The sequence below is a fragment of the Carcharhinus amblyrhynchos genome, chromosome 12 (assembly GCF_965287045.1).
Source record: "Carcharhinus amblyrhynchos chromosome 12, sCarAmb.v2.hapA, whole genome shotgun sequence".
NCBI classification, from domain to species: Eukaryota; Metazoa; Chordata; class Chondrichthyes; order Carcharhiniformes; family Carcharhinidae; genus Carcharhinus; species Carcharhinus amblyrhynchos.
Window position 1 is genome coordinate 7645580 of NC_137335.1, and position 20230 is coordinate 7665809.

Here is a 20230-nt window from a genome sequence, read left to right on the forward strand (position 1 = left end):
ACAGATCGGTGAATAGTGAGGATCAGGAACACATGACCATTACATACAGCGAGGTTATGTTGCTATATGAGGTGCTGGTGGGGTCACACCTGGAGCACTGTGTACAGTTTTGGTCTCCTTACTTGAGAAAGGATATATTGGCACTGGAGGGGGTGCAGAGGAGATTCACTAGGCTGATTCCGAGTTGAAAGGGTTGGCTTACGAGGAGAGACTGAGTAAACTGGGGCTATACTCATTGGAATTCAGAAAATAAAGGGAGATCTTATAAAAACATTTAATATTATGAAGGGAATAGATAAGATAGAAGCAGGGAAGTTGTTTCCATTGGTAGGTGAAACTAGGACTAGGGGGCACGGCCTCAAAATAAGGGGGAGCAGATTTAGGACTGAGTTGACGAAGAACTTCTTCACCCAAAGGGTTATGAACCTACGAATTCCTGCCCAGTGAAGTAGTGGAGGCTACCTCATTGAATGTTTTTAAGGTAAAGATAGATAGATTTTTGAACAGTAAAGGAATTAAGGGTCATGGTGAGTGGGTGGGTAAGCGAAGCACGAAAAGATCAGCCATGATTCTGTTGAATGGCCGAGCAGGCTTGAGGAGCCAGATGGCCCACTCCTATTCCTAGTTTTTATGACCTGGAAGGGTGGTGGAGCAGATTCAATAGCAACTTCCAAACTGGGAATTGGCCATAAACTCAAATAGGAGCATTTTCAACTAATTGGGTCGTTCTTTCAGACAGCCAACACAAGTTTGATGGGTTGAAGGGCCTCCTTCTGTGCTGTTCGATTCCAGATTGAACAGCTGGTGGGCAAACATTCGAATCCTATTCCTGGATGGCAGATTCAGCACTGATATTGAAAATACTTTAGATACTGGATTACTAACTCACCTTTCGAAACACAAAGGGTTCCTCATTATACACTGGGTTTAAACCATTGTTCATCACCATTCGGGTCCGGAACTCCTTCCGAATTGTGTCCGTGGGCAGACCGTACATATCTACTTCGACATATGTACCAATTTTCTTATCGGAAAGAAACTGACCTGATATTACCTGGACAAGAGAAGGAAAAGTGTTGTCGTTCATGGCAAAACATCTTCTTCGACTAATTCCGGAGTACAAGACGCTGAGCAAGAAATAGAATCATAGAATCCCCACAATGCAGATTTGGCCCATCGAGTCTGCATAATCCCATCCAAGCTCTATTCCTGTAACACCACATATTTACCCTGTTAGTCCCCCTGACACAGTGGGACAATTTAGCATGGCCAGTGCAACTAACCTGCTCGTCTTTGGACTGTGGGAGGAAACTGGAGCACCGGGAGGAAACCCACACAGACACGGGGAGAATGTTCAAACTCCACACAGACATTGACCCAAAGCCAGGAATCAAACCCAGGTCCCTGTTGCTGTGAGGCAGATGTACTCACCACTGTGCCTGCCCGTACAGATGGAATGAAAATGGTTTTATCAAATAGGGTTATCAAAATATAAATTGATTGGTCTTCATGTTAGATTTGTTTGGCTTTTGTGTGTGCAATCCACTGTATCATTTTCCTACACAACAAATGTGTCAAGATTCGTTGAGTGTGAACTGATTTTGGAGGTGACAATTTGGACAGTACGGTGGTACAATGGTTAGCACTGCTGCCTCACAGCGCCAGGGACCAGGGTTCAATTCCCAGCTTGGGCTACAGTCAGTGTGGAGTTTGCACGTTCTCCCTGTGTCTGCGTGGGTTTCCTCCCATTTCTTCCCATAGTCCCATAGTGCAGGTTAGGTGCATTGGCCATGCTAAATTGCCTCTTAGTGTCCCATGATGCATAGATTAGTGGGGTAAATATGTGGGGTTATGGGGATAGGGCTTGGGTGGGGTTGTTGTTGGTGCAGACTCGATGGGTCGAATGGCCTCCTTCTGCAATATAGAGATTCGATGACGTGATTATGAATTAGTCGCTCTGTGAAGGTAAGTTCATTCTTTCTCCTCTTACCTGGACGGAACAGGTTGCTGCAATGACTCCATCAACTGGGGTCTCGGAGAATGGGTCAAAGGTTCGATCGGGGCGGCGCATGAAGTCAGGCTTAAGCAGGAAACTAATCGGGATAAAAGGAATTCCAAAGCAAGTCAGATTACAGCACAAAGTTATACAAATTCCTAACACACAGAAAAAAAAACTGAGGTTTCTGCCAAATCTCTGTACGAATTTCATCATCGATGATCTGTAAGAGTAGAGTCTAACTCCTGGAGGGCAACACAACAAAGCTATTACGTCACAAGTGCATCTTTACCTGTAGACATCAGTTTGTTTTGCTCACTAATCTTATTACAGCTTGCCTCAGATGTCCATAAGACATAGGAGCAGAATTCGGCCACTCAGCCCATCAAGTCTGCTCTGCCATTCAATCATGGCTGATATTTTTCTCATCTCCATTCTCCCACCTTTTCCCCATAACCCCTGATCCCCTTATTAATCAAGAATCTATCTATCTCTGTCTCAATGACCTGGCCTCCACAGCCTTCTGCAGCAAAGAGTTCCACAGATTCACCACTCTCTGGCTGAAGAAATTCCTCCTCATCTCTGTTTTAAAGGATCGTCCCTTTAGCCTGAGGTTGTGCCCTCTGATTCTAGTTTTTCCTACTGGAGAGTAACAGAGATGTGAAAGTGATTACAAAGAGTGGAGCCTGCAGAAGGACCTGGGTGTGGCACGGTGGCACGCCCTGCTGCCTCACAGCGCCAGGGAGTTTGGTTTAATTCCGATCTCGGGTTATTGTGTGTGGAATCTGCATGTTCTCCCCATGTCTGCTTGGGTTTCCTTTGGATGCTCTGGTTTCCGCCCACAGTCCAAAGATGCGCTGGTTAGGTTGACTGGCCATGCTAAATTGCCCCTTAGTGTCAGGGGGGTTAGCAGGGTAAATATGTGGGGTTATGGGGATAGGGCCTGGGTGGGATTGTTGTTGGTGCAGGCTCGATGGGCCGAACGGCCTTGTTCTGCACTGTAGAGATTCTATGATGATTGACTATGTTTCTGCCCTGGGTGTGATTTGTCACAAATCCAAATGAAGCACAAGTCCCTGGTCTGAATTCACAATTCCTCCAAATCACCCAACCTTTGCTGCATGTCAGTCAGTGTTCCGAGTTGTCCAGGTCCGTTTTGTGAATTTGTGATACTGTAGAATGGTGCGAGCTGTGCCCTCGAGCAGTCTCAGCAACTTGCTACTGTCTGAGTTGATTCAACAACTTGAGGTTATAGACTGGGGTGCCTTTGATATCCCAGGGTGTTTCATAAAGATTTAAAGCGTCACCGCTGCCTCACAGGGACCCGGGTTCGATTCCCGGCTTGGGATACTGCCTGCGTGGGTTTCCTCCGGGTACTCTGGTTTCCTCCCGCAGTCCGAGAGATGTCCTAATTAGGTGGATTGGCCATACTAAGTTCAGGGAGACTAGCTCTGGTAAATGCATGGGGATATGGGGGTAGAACCTGGGTGGGACTGTGGTCGGCACGGAACGGCCTCCTTTGGCACTGTAGGATTCTACGATTGGAAATATAACCCAAAAAAAACAAGGACGGGAATTCTAAAGTCAAGGCTGTTTAATGGTTTGGGAGCCAACATAAGTCAGCAAGGGCAGGGGTGACATAGAGAATAGAAGATAGGGGCAGCAGGAGGCCATTAGTCCTTTCATGCCTGTTCCACCATTCATCATGATCATGCTGATTGTCCAACTCAATAGTCCTGTTTTGTTTGATTTGATTTATTATTGTCACATATTAGTATACAGTGAAAACTATTGTTTCTTGCATGCTATACAGACAAAGTATACCATTCATAGAGAAGGAAAGGAGAGGGTGCAAAATGTAGTGCTGCAGTCATAGCTAGGGTGTAGAGAAAGATCAACTTAATGCAAGGTAGGTCCATTCAAAGGTCTGATGGCAGCAGGGAAGAAGCTGTCCTTGAGTTGGTTGGTACGTGACATCAGATGGAAGAAGGTGGAAGAGAGACTGTCCAGCATGCATGGTGTCCCTAATTATACTGGTTGCTTTGCCGAGGCAGTGGGAACTGTGGACAGAGTCAATGGTTGGAAGGCTCGTTTGAGTGATGGATTGGGCTACATTCACGTCCTTTTGTAGTTTCTTGCAGTCTTGGGCAGAGCAGGAGCCATACCAAGCTATGAAAGAACGTTTTCTATGGTGCATCTGTAAATGTCGGTGAAAGTCGTAGCTGACATACCAAATTTCCGTAATCTTCTGAGAAAGTAAAGGGGTTGGTGGACTTTCCGAACTATAGTGTCAGTGTAAGCTTTGATCTCATTTGCCCCAAGTGCTATATCTAGTTGCGTCTTGATTACAGTTCAACGTTTTGACAGGTTTAAAGGTTTAGAATAGAAAGGTGAACGGGACTCTCAGTTCACAAGGCACGGCCAGCAGAGTTGTGGATGGCTTCAAGTCCGCAGTTGGTGGAGTGTGGGGGATGTGCCAGGAGTGCATCAGAATGGGCAAATTGGAATTAGGGTTGCAGCAGATGTGATGAGGCAGCGGCGAGGTCGGGTGATGTTGTGGAGGTGAAAATGTCTGGGCCGGAATGTTAGGGCCATTCACGCCGGTGGGATTTTCCCATCCTGTGGCAGTGAACGGAGACTTGCCTGGATGCCAGATCCTCCAACCTCGCTGCAGTGGGAGTGTGGCGTGAAGGGCTAGCAAGATTGCACTCGTGGTCTGGGTGTTGGTGTGATTGTCAGATCAGAAGTTCATCCGGTGGGGGGAGAGAGACAGAGAGAGAGAGGAGGAGGAGGAGGGGGAGGAGGGTCAAATACAAAGTCCTGTCGAGAAAAGGCTAGTTTTGTCTCAGACTGTTGCTGAGGAGGGGGGGGTGGATGGGGAGGGGGGGGGGGGGCGATGAGGCGGGGAAGTGGGATGGGGAGGGGAAGTGGGATGGGGAGGGGAAGTGGGATGGGGAGGGGAGGGGAGGGAGAGGGGATGCGGAGAAGGGAATGAGGATGGAGAAGGTCACTAGGAAATGAAGTTTGGAGTGGGGTTTGCAAACCACAGCTTCAGTCATCTAAACATTTGGAGCAAATTTCTGCTCAGCCGACAATGGATAAGAAATTGGATCACTTAGCAACAGTGAAGGAGCTGAGAGAAGTGATGATGAGGTGCCATCAGATTCGTATTATTTATATAATGATATATATTCACACAATAATTCAGGGATATTAGAATAACACATTCTTTATAATCCAGACCAGAAACTTATGTTTTTTACCGCATTCATGCATTCTTAGCAAAAGAAGACAGAGCGAATGTTGGTGAGGTGACACCAACTCATTCCATCAGATAAGCTTATAGCACAGGTTGTCAGGGTTTGAGATTGCAGCTATGAGGAGAGAATGGACAGGCTGGCGTTGATTTCCTTCAAGCAGCAGGGACTCAGGGGTAACCTAATGGACAAAATGATGAGGGGTCTAGATGGGGAGGCAGGAAAGACTTGTTTTCCCCTAGCTGAGGGGTCAATTAAAGAGGACAGATGTAAAGTAATTGGTTACAGAGGATGTGAGGAAAGCCCTTTTTACCCTGAGGGTGGTGGGTATCTGGAATTCACTGCCTGAATTGTTGATTGAGGCTAAAATGCTAAACTCATTTAAAGATACTTGGATAGAATCTTACAGTGCAGAAGGAGGCCATTTGGCCCATCGTGTCTGCACTGACCACAATCCTATCCAGGCTCTATTCCCATAATCCCATACATTTACCCTAGCTAGTCCCCCTGACACTAAGGTGCAATTTAACATGGCCAATCCACCTAACCTACACATCTCAGGGAGGAAACTGGAGCACTCGGAGGAAACCCATGTCGACACGGGGAGAACATGCAGACTCCACACAGACAGTGACCCAAGCCAGGAATCGAACCTGGGTTGCAAGCGCTGTGAGGCAACAGTGCTAACCACTGTGCCATCGTGTCGCCCATCTGCATCTGAAGTATTGTAACCTTCAAGAATAGGGACCAGGTGCTGGAAAGTGGGAAAAAAATGAGGGGCTAGTTTATTTATTCCTCTCTATTTTGGCCAACAAAGACACGATGGGCTGAATGGCCTCCTTCTGCATTGCTATGGTTCGATGGTTTCTGCATATTTTCATTAATAATAACTTGTCTTTCAATGTGTTTAAATTTTCACAATGTTTTTGCCTTGAAGGTAATTTCTACCTCGCCTCTCCAGTACTCAGTCCTTCTCGCTGCCCTTGGCTATCACACTGCTCCCAGCTGCCACAACACACTTCTATTTCTTATTTTTTTTTAACTGGCTCCCACGTCAGCTTTCAGCTAAACCGAATACTCCCGAGATCTGAATCCACCAATCCAACTCGGCGAAGATCCTTACTGAGTTCTGATGAGTGAGAGCTGTCATGTATGTGAATGGCCACTGAAACATTCAAACATCATTGTCTCCAGCATGTTATTTCACATCGCTGAAACTTCACTAGGACATTGCCAATCCTGTTGCCCTTCTGGTTTAGTCCCTTGACAGCTAGTCAGTTTTGGCTGCGGCATTTTTATCATACACTGTATCAATGTACACCCGCAATGCCAGAGTCTGAAGTCCTGAAATTTCCAGGATTCCCTTGAAGGAATACTGAGGTCAGATTCTGTAATGGAATCCTGACAGTGCAGAGAGAGGCCAATCAGCCCATTAAGTCTGCACTGACTCTCTAAGCGAGCATTCAACCCAGACTCTGCCCTCTACCCTATCGTAAGAAGTCTGACAACACCAGGTTTAAGTCTAACCGATTTATTTGATAGTAAACTCACAAGCTTTCGGGGTTAGCCCCTTCGTCAGGTGAATGGAGAGTTCTGGCCTCAGACAGAGCATATAAAGAACAGACAGTTTACAGATTAGAAAGCAAATCTTTACACCTAACCTGCTGTTCAAGTCTTAAAGTGGCTGACAATGTGAGTGGAAGGAGCACTGATCACAGTTTAAAGAGATGTGTATTGTCTCCAGACAGTACTGTAAGTGAGGTTTTGCAAACCCAGGCAAGTCACGGGGGTTACAGATAGTGCGACATGAACCCAAGATCCCTGTTGAGACCGTCCTCATGTGTGCGGAACTTGGCTATCAGTCTCTGCTCAGCGACTCTGCGCTGTCGTGTCTCGTGAAGGCCGCCTTGGAGAATGCTTACCCAAAGGTCAGAGGCTGAATGTCTGTGACCGCTGAAGTGTTCGCCAACAGGAAGGGAACAGTCTTAGCATTCTCAGTGCTCCTTCCACTCATGTTGTCGGCCACTTTAAGACTTGAATAGCAGGTTAGGTGTGAAGATTCACATTCTAATCAGTCATCTGTAAACTGTCTATGCTTTATATGCTCTGTCTGAGGTCAGAACTCTCCATTCACCTGACAAAGAGTTTAACCTTGAAAGCTTGTGAGTTTACTGTCAAATAAATTGGTCGGGCTTAAACCTGGTGTTGTCAGACTTCTTACAGTGTTTACCCCAGTCCAACGCCGGCATCTCCACATCATCTCTACCCTATCCCCATAATTCCCCCATTAACCATGGCTAATCCGCCAAACCTACATATCTTTGGACACTAAGGGGCAATTCAGCATGGCCAATCCACCTAACCTGCACATCTTTGGACACTAATGAAGGAATTAGCATGGCCAATCTACCTAACTTACAGATCTTTGGACTGTGGAAGGTAAACGTAGCACTCGGAGGAAACTCACGCAGATATGGGGAGAATGTGCAAACTCCACACAGACAGTGACCCGAGGCCGGAATTGAACCGGGATCCCTGGTGCTGTGAGGCAGCAGTGCTAACCACTGTGCAGCCCGTTCCAACACCAAGTCTAGGAGATCTTTAGACAATCACATTGAAGAATTTTCACCAAAGCAGGGACATGATTATCATTCACTTCCTTTAGATTTTACAGAAGATTGAATAAAGGTTGGGACATACACACAAGAATAATGTGGAAGTAGAAATAACATATAAAAACTTACGAAAAGCTGATTTTTTAAATTTAGGGTTTCTGGACTTTTTACCACAATGTAGAAAATTTGACATTCCTCAAACATAAAATTTGCTTTCCAGGCCAAAGAGGTTGTGTGGGAGTAGTTATGACTTAGTGAGCCATTAAAACTTCAGTTACACCTCATTCATAGAATCCCCACAGTACAGGAGGAGGCCATTTGGCCCATCGAATCTGTTCCGACCACAATCCCACCCAGGCCCTATTCCTGTAAACCTCATTTACTCTGCTAATCCCCCTGTGACTAAGTGGCAATTTAGCGTAGCAGAATCAACCTAACCCACACATCTTTGGACTGTGGGAGGAAATCGGAGTACCCGAGAGGAAACCCACACAGACATGGGGCGAACGTGCAAACTCCACACTGACAGTGACCCAAGCCTGGAATTGAACCCCGGTCCCTGGCATTGTGAAGCAGCAGTGCTAACCACTGTGCCGCTAGGAGCTTGAATCTTGAAGCATTCATCTGACCATCCATTTCTAAGCTCAGTAAGATGCTGAACTCAGTAAAATCTGGCCTGTTTAGTGAAGTATTTGGAAGATTACCTGTGTGATGCAGCTCAAATTGAAGAGCATTTTTTTTGTTTTCGAACATACAATTATTGAAACAGCAACTGCAGTGTGAATATGAATGATGCAATCGATTTTTACCCAACTGACCAATATTAACACCATACAGACTGAACTTGGAGGTCTAGAGAGACCCTACTTACCTTGAGGAATGATGTGGAGATACTGGAGTCAAGACTTGGGTGGGCACAGTGAGAAGCCTCACAACACCAGGTCAAAGTCTAATAGGTTTATTTGGAATCACGAGCTTTCGGAGCACTGCTCCTTCATCAGGTGAATGGACCTGGGCAGAACATGCAGATTCCGCACAGACAGTGACCCATTCACCTGATGAAGGAGCAGCGCTCCGAAAGCTCGCGATTCCAAATAAACCTGCTGGACTTTAACCTAGTGTTGTGAGGTTTCTTTCCATACTTCAAGGGAGTTGCTCATCTAAACTCGAGAAATGTTTAAGGACAAGCATAAACTTCCAAAATGCAGATACTTAGATCTGTTTTAGTTTAACCGCATTATCATTTTAGCAGAAGCGATACGTTACTTACCCGCATGATCCATTGTACTCAAACTTCCCCTGATTCAGCTGCATGGCTAAGTCTGTCAAACAATATAAAAGGTCACAGAATTAGATCAGTTAGATGGGACAGGTGTCAATACTCAGATACCCAAGGGAAATTAGTGGCCATTTTAAAGAAAAACTGTTGCATTGATTTTGTAACTCACAATTCAATTAATTTCACGATTAAAAAAAAACCAACAGATATTTAACTTTCTATCCTGCTAACCTAATGCAAGGTATTCATCAGCCTGCTTTAAAATGGGGCGGGGGAGGAGAGCTGAGTAAGGTGCGGTACAGCGGTCAGCCAGAGACCCAGGTTCAATTCCGGCCTTGGGGTCACTGTCGGCGTGAAGTTTGCATGTTCTTCCCGTGTCTGCGTGAGTTTCCTCCCACAGTCCGAAAGAAGTGCGGGTTAGGTTGATTGGCCATGCTCAACTGACCCTAGTGTCAGGGTAAATATGTAGGGTTGTGGGATAGGGGCCGGGGGTGGGATTGTTGTCGGTGCAGGCTTGATGGGCCGAATGGCCTCCTTCTGCACCGTAGGGATTCTATTTTGGAGAGTCGGTGCAGGCCTGATGGGCCAAATGGCCTCCTTTCTGCTCTGCAGGGATTCTCTGTTCCTAAGTTTTGCCTACGTGAAGCTCTGAATCCAAATTCAGTCGGATAAAACAGTGACCCCGTTCGATAAAAAATTCTGCAATTTCCAACCCGCGCAGAACCGTAGCTTCACTGTGCAATTGTGCATGGCTTCATGGTTGCGTAGACAATTCTACTTGGTGCCATATGTCTGCCGACAGAAATGCTACTGGCAAAAGTGATTGAGATTCATCCAGGGCATCTGTTTGAGTGCAGCTTCTCAATTCCTGCACGGGGGTGAGTCTGGCCGAATGGACAATGCTCCATACCTGGGGTCTGGAAGTTCAGAGAGACCATCTGGCAGCCAGCGTTCCAGAAGATCTGAGGCATGTAATTACTGGAATCCACTCGGCCTCCCTTGGGGTAAATTCGACTCATTTGTCGCTTGTTATAACTGCTCATTAAGGAAAATGAACCAAAAACAGCTGCAGCTGCACGCATCTACACACTTGCCTTTCAATATTGCCGTTATTATTTATTCCTCTCATTTTGCAAAACCGCTTCAGTTACCATTTCCCATCCCTACTTTGTTGCAAGAGTGTTGTTCCAGTCATTACTTAAGGGAGAGGTTTTCCAGCCCTTCCCATCGGTGGGATTTTCCAGTCCTTTCCACTGGCAGGATTTTCCAGGCCCTGCCCTTCCACCCCCCCCCCCCCCACTGTAGTGGGTTCCCTGGCTGGCGAGCAGTGCACATGGCCATTGGCATCGGCGGGACTGGAAGATCCCACTGACGGCCAATGGTGGGTCACCTCTGCTGCTGGAAAACATGCCACTGGGTACTGGAAAATCCCTACCAACTATCACTTCAAAGAGCAAAGAAAATTATAGCACGGGGACAGGCCCTTCAGCCCTCCAAGGCTGCACCGACCATATTGTCCGATTGAACTAAAAACTCCCTACCCTTCCGGGGACCATATCCCTCTATTCTCATCCCATTCATGTACTTGTCAAGACACCCTTGTAAAAGTCACTACTGTATCCGCTTCCACTATCTCCTCCAGCAACGAGTTCCAGGCACCCACTACTCTCTGTAAAAAAATCTGCCTCGTACATCTCGTTTAAACCTTGCTCCTCGCACTTTAAACCTGTGTCCCCTAGTAATTGACTCTTCCACCCTGGGAAATAGCTTCTGACTATCCACTCTGTCCATGCCCCTCATAATCTTGCAGACTTCTATCAGGTCGCCCCTCAACCTCTGTTGTTCTAGTGAAAACAAACCACATTTCTCCTACCTCTCCTCGTAGCTAATGCCCTCCATACCAGGTGACATCCTGGTAAATCTTTTCTGCACCCTCTCCAAAGCCTCCACATCCTTCTGGTAGTGTGGCGACAGAATTGAACACTATATTCCAAGTGTGTGGCCTAACTAAGATTCTATAAAGCTGCAACATGACTTCCTTCAAAAGGATCAAAGTTGCAACATCAGTTAATTTTTCCCATTGGTTAAAGGCATCTAATGGCTGCACTGAGAAACTTGGGTGAAAAGTCATTGCAGTAAGTTCTCCTCAAGGACGGCACTGTAGTTAGTGCTGCTGCCTTCACAGCGTTAGGGACATGGGTTCAATTCCAGCCTTAGGTAACTGTCTGTGCAGAGTTTGCACATTCTCCCCGTGTCTGCGTGGGTTTCCTCCGGGTGCTCCAGTTTCCTCCCACAGTTCAAAGATGTGCGGGTTAGGTTGGTAGGCCATGCTAAATCGCCCCTTAGTGTGACGGGGATTAGGAGGCTAAATATGTGGGGTTACGGGGATAGGACCTGGATGGGATTGTTGTCTGCACAGGCTCGATGGGCCAAATGGCCTCCTTCTGCGCTAGAGATTCTCTGATCAATGTTGTAACCGGGTTCCTGAAAAGTGTGAATGGGGCCCCACATACCCCGGACATACTTTCTTCCACCTTCTTTCATCGAGAAAAGATACAAAAGTCTGGATCATTTACCAACCGACTGAAGAGCAGCTTCTTTCCTGCTGCTATCAGACTTTTGAATGGATTTCACTGATCTTTGTCTACACCTTATCTGTAACTACAACACTACATACTGCACCCTCCCCTTTCCTTCTTCCCTATCTTGCCTGTACAGCAGGCAAGAAACAATACTTTTCACTATATCCCAATACATGAGACAATAATAAATCAAATCAAATTAAGTGAATCAGAATTTTCCATTACAACTAATGTGAAAGCTGCAGCAAATTGTAGGACAGTTATCATCAGATAAAAAAATTAAGACATTACACCCTATGTGCTGAAATATGTACATTCCGATTTCCTCCCACGTACCAAAGATGTGCGGGTTAGGTGGATTGGTCATGTTAATTTGTCCCTTCGTGTCCAATGACGTGTAGGTTAGGTGGATTGGCCGTGGGAATTGTGTGGGGACAGTGGTTAGCACTGTTGCCTCACAGCCCCAAGGATGCAGGTTCGATACCCGGTTTGGGTCACTGTCTGTGGGGAGTCTCCCTGTGTCTGCGTGGGTTTCTTCCAGGCGCTCTGGTTTCCTCCCACAGTCCAAAAGACGTGCTGGTTAGGTGCTAAGTTCTCCCTCAGTGTACCCGAACAGCCACCGGAGTGTGGCCACTGGGAGATTTTAATAGTAACTTCATTGCAGTGTTAATGTAAGCCTACTTGTAACAATAAAAAAAACTTAGACTTAGTTTACAACCAACACGATTCCAATGCCCAGTGTCCCAGCTATCCCCATTTATAGGTGGGCTAACACCTGTTTAGTAATGCAATTGCCGTTAAACCACAGCAATATAATTAGTAAGACTTCAAAACTTGGTTGGTGTAAATATGAATGATCTTCTATGTGGTATTGTCAAGAAAGACTCGAATGTATGAAATTCCTTTCATGACTAATGCGTGTCCCAGACTGTTATAATCATGGGCGCACTTTTTGAATGGGGCATCTCTGCTCTAAGGTTAGAAACGCAGCAGTCAACTTGGGCACACGAACTTCCATGATCCGCAATGTGATAATGAACGGATAATGCATTTTGTGACGCTGAATGTTGGATAAACATTGGCCAGATAGATAGATTCTTGACCAACAAGGGGATCAGGGGTTGTGGGGAAAAGGCAGGAGAATGGGGATGAGAAAAATATCAGCCATGATTGAATGGCGGGGCAGACTCGATGGGCTGAGTGGCCTAATTCTGCTCCTATGTCTTACGGTCTTAGGCAAGGTTGTATGCATTATTCCCGCATTTAGAAGGTTGTTGGGCAATCTTCTCAATTTCTTCAGGATCAGATATCTCACCTGGGGAGGTTTTTTTAATTTATTCAAGGGCTAGGCCAGCGATTATTATCCATCCTTAATTGCCCTCTGAGAAGGTGGTGGTGGAAGGTGGCCTTCTTGAACCGCAGCAGTCCATGTGGTGTAGGCTCCACACACAGTGCTGATAGGGAGGGAGTTCCGGGATTCCCATGTACCTGCAGTGTTCCCATGTACCTGCTACCCTTGTCTTTCCAGATGGTAGAGGTTGTGGATTTGGAAGGCACTGTTGAAGGAACCTGGCGTTGCTGCAGTGCATCGTGTGGATGACACACGCCGTTGCCACTGTGTGCTGGTGATGGAGAGAGTTAATGTTTGTGAATGGGGTGCCAATAAAGCAATGGGCTGCTTCATATTAGATGGTGCCAAGCTTCAAGGGATATCAAACATAGCACTGGCAAAGGAGGTTCAGTGTAAACTCAGGCAGATCAGATCAGCGCGAGGGAGTTCAGTTCTGGCCTTGGGTCATTGTCTGTGTGCAGTTTGCTCATTCTCCTTGTGTCTGTGTGGGCTTCCTCTCACAGTCCAAAGATGTGCGGGTTAGGTTGACAGGCCATGCTAAACCGACAGGGGGACTAACAGGGTGAATATGTGGGGATTACAGAGATAGGGTCTGGGTGGGATTGTGGTCAGTGCAGACTCGATGGGCAGAATGGCCTTCTTCTGCTCTGTAGGGATTCTACGATCTCTGAGCCACTGAGATGGTTTGGCACTAACTATTCCCAACGCTCCTTAAAATCGTCACAAAAGGATACTTGACAAACTCGATCGCGTGGGTCTTCAGATACCCGAGACCAACCGATTCATTGAACGAAGACATGTTGTAGTGGATATTTCGTTCTGAGGAAACAAAAATTCATGAAAAAAAGCTCGGTTAGCAAGCGGATAGACCCGGGACAACAGCTAGAAAACACAGGCATGGCTGCTTCCTCTGACCAGGGGCTGTGCTGCAGCTCAAGTTAACACCATTCCCCCTTCTTGCACTCAGACACTCAATATTTGCAATGGACCACTGAGCCCTGAATTCCCTGGGGAGGGGTGGTGGGGGTGGTGCTACAGCAGCAGTGTCTGAGCAAACAACGGTTTGTCACACAGGCACTTTGCGGGAGTGTGGGGTGGGGGTCTCACTTGCCCACTGCAGGTGATAAACGTTCCAGCTCGTTCGATAAAACATTCCGGCTGCGTATTTGGAAAACATTTACGTCCAAAGCCACGTTGCTGTGAACGGTGTGGCGGAGGATTGCGTGGTTGCAAATGTAACGGTCATTTATTAATACAGCAAAATGTACGTCAAGCACAGTCTGCTATGCAGCAAAAGGCTGCAGTACTCGGAGCGTGGAGAGATTAGGAGGGAAAAACATACAGGCAGAGTAAGAAGGGGACTTGCTGCTGATAATGGACAGCAGATGTATTCCTGCACGTTCTCTGGCTTCTGTAATTATTTAGCAAACGGGATTAGTTCAGAGATTACTTCAAAAAGCAGGATGGTATTTTTGCCTACTTTTCGTAACTGCTCCTTGAGGGGGGAAGGGCAGGCGTGCGTGTGAAAAACCCAGAGGGAGGAAGCCAAGAGTTAAAAATGCTGAAATAAATGGAAAGATTAAAACTGAGATGTGTGTGGAATGCGGCACAGAGGAAACAAACTGCAGCCTTTGTTGCCATCAAGTGGTGAGCGTACCTCACAGCGAAACTGGGAGCGATCTCAATCCTCTTGAGAAAGGCAGCAGGGTGGCATAGTGGTTAGGACTGCTGCCTCACAGTGTCAGGGACCCAGGTTCGATTCCAGCCTCGGGTCACTGTTTGGGTGGAGTCCGCACTTTCTCCTCGCGTCTGCATGGGTTTCCTGTGGGTGCTCCGGTTTCCTCCATGGATGTGCTGGTTAGATAGACTGGCCGTGCTAAACTGCTCCTTAAGTGTCAGGGGGATTAGCAGTGTAAATACATGGGGTTACCGGGATAGGGCCAGGTTGGGATTGTGGTCGGTGCAGACTCGATGGGCCAAATGGCCTCCTCCTGCACTGCAGGGATTCTACGAGTCAACCACAATTGCTGGAGTCTGGAGTCACATCTAGGCCAAACCAGGTAAGGACGGCAGATTTCCTTCCCTAAAGGACTTTAGTGAACCAGATGGGTTTTTCCAACAATCGACCATGGTTTCATGGTCATCAGTAGATACTAAGTTCCGGATTTTTTATTGAATTCAAATCAAATCAAAGTGGTGGCACAGCGACACAGTGGTTAGTACTGCTGCCTCACTGCGCCAGGGACCCGGGTTCAATTCCGGCCTCGGGTCACTGTCCATATGGAGTTTGCATGTTCTCCCCGTGTCTGTGTGTGTTTCCTCCAGGTGCTCTGGTTTCCTCCCACAGTCCAAGGATATGGAGTTAGGTGGATTGGCAATGCTAAATTGCCCCTTAGTATCAGGGAAATTAGCAGGGTAAGTACATTGGGTTACCAGGATAGGACCTGAGTGGGATTGTTGTCAGTACAGGCTTGATGGGCCAAATGGTCTCCTTCTGCATTGTAGGGATTCTATGATCTAACCATCAGATCAAGCCCAGGATCATAGAGTCAGAGAGATATATAGCACAGAAACAGGCCCTACAGCCCAACTTGTCCACGTTAATAAAAGCAAATTACTGCAGATGCTGGAATCTGAAACCTAAAGAAAAAATGCTGGAAAATCTCAGCAGGTCTGGCAGCATCTGTGAGATCAGAAAAGAGCTGACGTTTCGAGTCCAGATGACCCTTTGTCAAAGCTAAAAGGCATAGAAAGTGGGAGATATTTATACTGCAGGGGGAGGGAATGAAAAATGAGTCATAGCCACGGAAACCAGGGGAAAGGCTGCTAATGGCAGCCCATAGAGAGAATAGAAGGTGTGAATGGCCAAAGGGCAGAGAAGCTGAAATCAGAGGGTAAACTGTGACAGATGAAGATGAGGGGAGGAGAGGGGGAAGATGGGTGGGAGAGAGGTAAAATGGAGCAAAAGGGGGAAAGGAGAAGCAAAAGGGGGAGAAAAGGTAAGGAAAGGGGGAAATTCAAGAATGGTTGGAAAGTGAATTTTCTCATCTCGAATGCTTCCTGAATGACTGAGAAGCTAACTTATAGTGACATGGTGGTTTCTTGCTGCTGCAGCCTAGTGCTGAGTTATGGCTGTTCTGAGTCAGGCCTCTGCATCTCCCTCCTGCTGTGAACTTCATGGAGAGAAGAAAAGTCAAACTAGGACAGAGGGATGGAGAGAGAGAGAGATTTTTGGGGTCAGACAGAGAAAGGACGTGTGCCCTTTTCTTCACGCTCTGTCACTTTTCTTCTGGCTCACATCGAACCCTTGTTGCTCCCTGAGAGAGAGCGACAGCCAGACAGGCAGACAGACATATATATTTCATTCTCCATAATAGCTGCCGCTCTAAAAAATACATTCACTTCTTCCTTTCTCGGGCAACTCCTGAAGAAGTCGACAAAGGGTCATCTGGATTCGAAACGTCGGCTCTTTTCTCTCCTTACAGATACTGCCAGACCTGCTGAGATTTTCCAGCATTTTCTTTTTTGGCTTGAACAAGTTAGTGGCACACTGGTTAGCACTGCTGCCTCACAGTGCCAGAGACTCGGGTTCGATTCCCAGCCTCAGGTCACTGTCCGTGCAGAGATTGTATGTCCACCTTGTGTCTGCATGGGTTTCCTCCGGTGGTCCGGTTTCCTCCCACAGTCCAAAAGCCGTGCTGGTTACGTGCACTGACCATGCTAAATTCTTCCTCAGTATACCCGAACTGGAGCCGGAATGTGGCAACTAGGGGATTTTCACAATAATTTCATTGCAGTGTTAACGTAAGCCTACTTGTGGCACTAATACATAAACTTAAACAGTATGCATCTTGTAAAGCGATGCACCTCTGGACACGCGGGGGAAAACTCGAGATTGAATATTGAGCCTGAATGTTTAGAACAACAAAGAGCAAAGAAGAACAAAAAAAACATTATTTGGCATTCTAATCGCAAGGGTGAAATCATGCCACTTTCAGAACTGAAGAGTACTCTTCCGCAGATGAAGCACGCATTGTTTGCTAATCAGAACTTTTAACAAAAATTGTGTACCTTCTGCTACCTGAAAGCCTTGAAACTTCACAGGTTGGGCATAGTTGACCATGGCAGATAGGTATGGATGGATATTGGTGGTGGCACCAACATACGTATAGGATGATACCCAAGCTTGTTCATCCTCGATTGTTATTGTCCCCTGCGAAAAGAAGAATATTTTGAGCATCGATTGTGTAATATATCAGAGAAATTAATACTTCAAGGCATAAATATACACACAAGGAACTGCCAACTGCTGAAATTTCCATATACACACATACTGTTAAGATGTTCAAAAATGTTTCTTAAATGCAGTGCCATTGACATAGTGGTCTGGACTTTTCCAAGGGTGACTGATATTCTGTCCATCAATGCAATTTGCCTGAAATTGGCCAAGAGCAGCGCAGAAGGTTTTGGATTCCAAGCACAACTGGGATGGAAATCTCCGGCCGTTCACAGCCTGCCGCTGTTGCAAGCCAGGACGGGAGAATTTGACACACGGCCAAAAACCTCCATTCATTGCAGCGGGGCCGGAGAATCCTGCTGGAAAAATTCCAGCCCTGATGTCCAGCATAAACTGAAGCCCCGTGACACTCTGCGCCCATCTGAAAAAACAATCTGTTCCCTATCTGGTTCACAAGATTGGTGATGCCAGTCATTGCTTTGGCCAATCACTGCTGGGGGTTTCCACAGTTTGTGCCCGCTTCAGGACTTCAAAGCAGCTGTTAAAAATTAAGGTACTTCTTTTCGGAGGTGCAAGGGTGCTGTTTGGCACATTTTAAAAGCTTTTGAGTACATTTTGGGCAGCACAGTGGTGCCGTGGTTAGCACTGCTGCCTCACAGCTCCAGAGAACTGGGTTCGATTCCCAGCTTGGGTTATTGTCTGTCTGGCGTTTGCACATTCTCCCCGTGTCTGCGTGGGCTTCCTCCAGTTTCCTTCTGTAGTCCCAAAGATGTGCGGGTTAGGTTGATTGGCCCTTAGTGTGCCAGGATACGTAGATTAGAAGGATTAATGGGGTAGATGTATGAGGTTGTGGGCGTAGTGTCTGGGGTGGACTTGTTGTCAGTGCAGAAGTGATGGGCCGAATGGCCTCCTTCTGCACTGTTCTATGATTTTTTGGATCTGTTCCTTCGAAGCTGCCTCTATACCAGCACCACTAGCAAATGGTCTGTGCAGTGTTTCACTTCGGGTCATTTTCAGTTATTCAAAATCAGCTTTCTCAGTTGACGGATCAGTCACTCGGATTAAGGAACGCTTTTACTTGTGACAAACTCATTTTCAACTGCATCAATCGAACTACAAGTTACCACTCCTAAATACGGCAAGGAATTTTCTTTTTCCGAAACAATTTGTTTGGTTAAATGTCCCTGAGCTGATTCGCAGTTGATGTTACATTGACCGACGTGCAAATCGGTTTGAGGGCACATGTGGGGGAAGAAGTACAAGGTCACAAAGTTAGCTCGTAAGTAGGGCAGCACAGTGGTTAGCACCGCTGCCTCACAGCGCCAGGGACCAGGGTTCAATCCCAGCCTGGGGGTCACCGTCTGTGTGGGTTTCCTCCAGGTGCTCCAGTTTCCTCCCACAGTCCAAGGATGTGTAGGTTGATTGGCCATGCTAAACTCCCCCTCAGTATCTTGGGGATTAATGGGGTAAATGTACGGGGTTACTGGGATGGAGCCTGCGTTGTTGTCTTTGCAGGTTCAATGGGCCGAATGGCCTCCTTCTGAATTGTAGGGATTCTATAATCTTAAGTCCTATTTGCGACCAATCACGCACAGTGCCCAAATATCTCCCCCTAGCAAGTGGAAATCTATTGCTAATTTTTTTATACAGAAGTATTCATATTCATGAGAATCAATCACACTTGAATTTTTGTTTAATTTTAAAATTTACATCCTAGTTTTCAGACCTCTCTCGTTGTAACTCCCTCCAGTCCCATAGCCCTCAATGAGCTGTTTGCTCCTCCAATTAGAAGAATCCATCGAATCCCTACAGGATAGTAGGAGGCCAGTTGGCCCATCGAGTCTGCACCGACTCTCTGGAAGAGTATCTTACCCAGGCCACCGCCTCTACTCTATTGTTACATACTGCTCCTGTGAAGCTACTGGCCTGTTTAATTACATTAAAGGCTCTATAAAACAGGTTGTGTACGCTCAGTAAGAATATGTTGCATTTAAATCTTGACTGCGTGGAACTTAAGTTATAATTCCAGCTATAGCCAAATATTTAATTCACTTTGTTCTGCAAGACTAAGGACGCTCACTTCAAACAAAATACCATGGAGTTGCTGGAATTTGTGAAACTCTAGTTAAAAGCAGTTAAAAACTGCAGATGCTGGTAGGGGATGATTAGTTGCAACAATTGTGGAAATTAAGTTATGGCAAACAACGCTGACAAGTAATGGAAAATGTTTATTAGCCGAACAAGGCCTTCAGTGAGGCCAGCGCTCGCGCAATCAGGGCAAGAGACTAATCTAACCTTGTGTCAGTTTCATAAACACTGCTTCCAAGTCTTGGCCACAGGATCAAACAAAGACAAGTTACCATGACAAATACCAAAAAACAAGATATGTTGACACATTACGCCTATGAAGGAGATGATTTTCCATTGGATAAGAAAGGATAAAAGCTATGCTATGATTGGCGGACTATGTATGCAAATGAAGGATGGGAAAGTTGCTCATTTCTCATTTGCTGTAATTAACTATAACTGCTAATTATCTGTATGAATTGACAGAATACCACAGTGAAATTCACTGGGCGGAATTTTACCGGCACATCCACTCAAGATTTGTATGATCCCGCCGGAGGCCAATGGAGAATGTCGTTCTCTGAACCTCGTCTGCCTCTGGAATTGGGGCAGGCGTGCCGGTAAAACTTCATGTCTAGTCTCCTTGCTAGCAGGAAATAAAAGCTTATAAGATTTGAGTATTCACCGTGCATTGTCTGGTTAACCTTCTACAGCTGAAACAATGGGCACGGATATAAGTAGAGTTGTATACCTCACGGTTGCAATAGCAGTTTGTTTTAAGACAAATGAACATTTTAGCCGAATGCATACCAAGAAAGGGTGTTTGATTTTATCAAATATATTGGG

At 46.3% G+C, this 20230-nt stretch overlaps 1 protein-coding gene across 4 annotated transcripts in view; it reads right to left on the reverse strand.

Moving 5' to 3' along the window:
* The window catches only part of LOC145350763 (1-phosphatidylinositol 4,5-bisphosphate phosphodiesterase beta-4-like), a 451544-nt gene that overhangs the window by 101548 nt on the left and 329766 nt on the right, over positions 1-20230 (reverse strand). For all 4 annotated transcript variants that reach the window (XM_080200036.1, XM_080200037.1, XM_080200034.1 and 1 more), the window contains 6 exons: positions 17152-17293; positions 13815-13899; positions 10058-10182; positions 9139-9190; positions 1991-2093; positions 890-1054 (listed from right to left, as the gene is read on the reverse strand). In XM_080200036.1, the coding sequence (XP_080056162.1) occupies positions 890-1054; positions 1991-2093; positions 9139-9190; positions 10058-10182; positions 13815-13899; positions 17152-17293 (672 nt within the window). The remainder of the gene's footprint in view (positions 1-889; positions 1055-1990; positions 2094-9138; positions 9191-10057; positions 10183-13814; positions 13900-17151; positions 17294-20230) is intronic.